A 2,655-nucleotide genomic window follows, 5' to 3' on the forward strand; every position below is an offset into this window, starting at 1 on the left:
GAGTTCGAGGCCAGCCTTGTCTACAGAGTGAGTTCCAGGACAGCTAGGGCTACACAGAGAAACCCTGTCTCGAGAAAAAAAAAAAGAAAAGAAAAGAAAAGAAAAGAAAAGAAAAGGAATACAAAGGTCCTGACCCTGAGTCTCAGCATTTCTCTGTAGTCTTCTCATCTCCATCAGCTTCACCCACTGACAGAATCCGGCTGTGCCCTCATTCTCTACCTTTTACAATATACTCGGGTATATTTGTTTGGGTTTGGCTTTACTGTTGTATTTGGTTTTCTGAGACAGTCTGGTGTAACCCAGGCTGACATAAACTGGATATATGGCAAGGATGCCCTTGACCAACTTCTGTTCCTCGGCACTGAGATGACAGGGGTGAGTGCTGCACAGGGCCACTCCTCGCTTTCTATTTTTTTGTTTGTTTGTTTTTGTTTTTGGAGACAGGGTTTCTATGTATAACCCTGGCTGTTCTGGAACTTGCTCTGTAAACAAGGCTGGCCTCGAACTCAAAAATCCACCTGCCTCTGCCTCCCAAGTGCTGGGATTAAAGGCATGCGCCACCACTGCCGGCCAGTCCTCGCTTTCTGACTCTACCTCCTTTCTATCCCTCAGCCTGAGTGTCACCCAGATCAGCTTCGTCTCTGTGTGCTGGCAAGGGTATTTCACAATACTGCTCTTGACCTGTATGATGATATCTGAAATTTTCCTCTGCCTGTGCTGGACTACCAGGGATTAGATTTTAAACTCTGGTTTAAAGAACTGAAAAACTGGGCTGGTGAGATGGCTCAGTGGTTAAGAGCACTGACTGCTCTTTCAGAGGTCATGAGTTGAAATCCCAGTAACCACATGATGGCTTACAACCATCCATAATAAGAGACAAATAATAAAAATCTATGGGCCGGACTAAGTGGGGTGGAGCAAGCATGGCCCAGAGCAAGTGGGGCTGGAGCAAGAGGGAGAAGGGAAGGGAAGGGAAAAAAAAGAACTGAAAAACCAGGGGAATTTTATCAGATGATGTTTCCAAATCCTGGGCACCAGAAATCAGATGACTGCACAAAGGACAAAAAGCTGAAGAGAGCCCTACAATTGCCCTACTCTAGAGAAAAGGGGTACATAAAAATCTTGCCCACTTTATCCAAGAAAACTCCAAGCCTTTCTGACACAGCATGATCAATGATACCTAGTTTTACTTTATGACATGCTGCCAGTGAATTAGAAAAATGTATACTTTGGCACAGAAAGGTCAAATTAAAATAGAATTCTAAACAATATTCAGTTAGTTTTCATTTATACAGTTCTTTAGAAGTACACTTTTAAATAAAACTGTATCAGTTACATTGATTATAAATGGACCAGACTTCCAATTAAAATGCAGCCTGTCTTTCCTTTTGCGGCCATGGGGGGAATCGCAGCCGCCAAAATGAAGTTCAATCCCTTCGTGACTTCTGACCGGAGCAAGAACCGCAAACGGCATTTCAATGCACCTTCTCACATTCGGAGGAAGATCATGTCCTCCCCTCTTTCTAAAGAGCTGAGACAGAAGTATAATGTTCGGTCTATGCCCATTCGAAAGGATGATGAAGTTCAGGTTGTTCAAGGACACTACAAAGGCCAGCAGATTGGCAAAGTGGTCCAAGTGTACAGGAAGAAATACGTCATCTACATTGAACGAGTCCAGCGAGAGAAGGCTAATGGCACAACTGTCCATGTGGGCATCCACCCCAGCAAGGTGGTTATCACCAGGCTAAAGCTGGACAAGGACCGCAAGAAGATTCTGGAGAGGAAAGCCAAGTCCCGACAAGTAGGAAAGGAGAAGGGCAAATACAAGGAAGAAACAATCGAGAAGATGCAGGAGTAGAGACATCTTGTGCACGGCTTTCATTAAAGACTGCTTAAGTAGAAAAAAAAAAATGCAGCCTGTCAGAATAGATAAAAATACCCGCCAGGCGGTGGTGGCGCACACCTTTAATCCCAGAACTTGGGAGGCAGAGGCAGGTGGATTTCTGAATTTGAGGCCAGCCTGGTCTACAGAGTGAGTTCCAGGACAGCCAGAGCTATACAGAGAAACCCTGTATCGAAAAAAACAAAAAACCCTATTACACACTAGCTACAAAAGAATGAAAGGATAGGCTGAAGGTCAAAAAAGATAGAAAACCTGCCATAGAGAGTGAGCAGAGACAGCTCAGACAGGGAAGTGCTTCTAGATTCCAACACCCACACACCAGCCTGGGAGGCAGAAAGACAGATATCCTTTGCTTGCTGGCCAAATTGTCAGGCTAGTTTGGAAGCCCTAGGTTCAGTAAAATACATTGTTTCAATAAACAAACAAGCAGATAAATAAAAGGTAGCAGAGGCTGGACAGATGGCTCAACAGTTAAGAGCAGTGGCTGTTCTTCCAGAGGACTTGAGTTTGATCTCTCCCACCCAAGGACCTGTAGGTACCATCTGTAACTGTAGTCCTAGGGAATCTGATGCCCTTTGTTGGCCTCCTTGGACACCAGGCACACGTGGTACACAGATACACACGCAGACACGTAAAAAGAAAATTGAAGATATGTTGAGGAAACAATGGAGGGCATACCTGAAGCCAACTCTGGCTTCTTCCTGTGCATGCATGTGTATATTACACATGTGCACACATAACCAACTCTGGCT

General features: G+C 44.7%; 2 protein-coding genes across 2 annotated transcripts in view; one reads left to right on the forward strand and one right to left on the reverse strand.

Moving 5' to 3' along the window:
• The window catches only part of Rnf214 (ring finger protein 214), a 40,722-nt gene that overhangs the window by 22,390 nt on the left and 15,677 nt on the right, over positions 1 to 2,655 (reverse strand). The window lies entirely within an intron of this gene.
• LOC116073283 (60S ribosomal protein L26-like) lies at positions 1,392 to 1,903 on the forward strand. The gene has a single exon (XM_031345075.1). The coding sequence runs from the start codon at positions 1,397 to 1,399 to the stop codon at positions 1,856 to 1,858; it is 462 nt and encodes a 153-aa protein (XP_031200935.1). The 5' UTR covers positions 1,392 to 1,396; the 3' UTR covers positions 1,859 to 1,903.

Source organism: Mastomys coucha, unplaced genomic scaffold, assembly GCF_008632895.1.
Source record: "Mastomys coucha isolate ucsf_1 unplaced genomic scaffold, UCSF_Mcou_1 pScaffold23, whole genome shotgun sequence".
Classification (NCBI taxonomy): domain Eukaryota; kingdom Metazoa; phylum Chordata; class Mammalia; order Rodentia; family Muridae; genus Mastomys; species Mastomys coucha.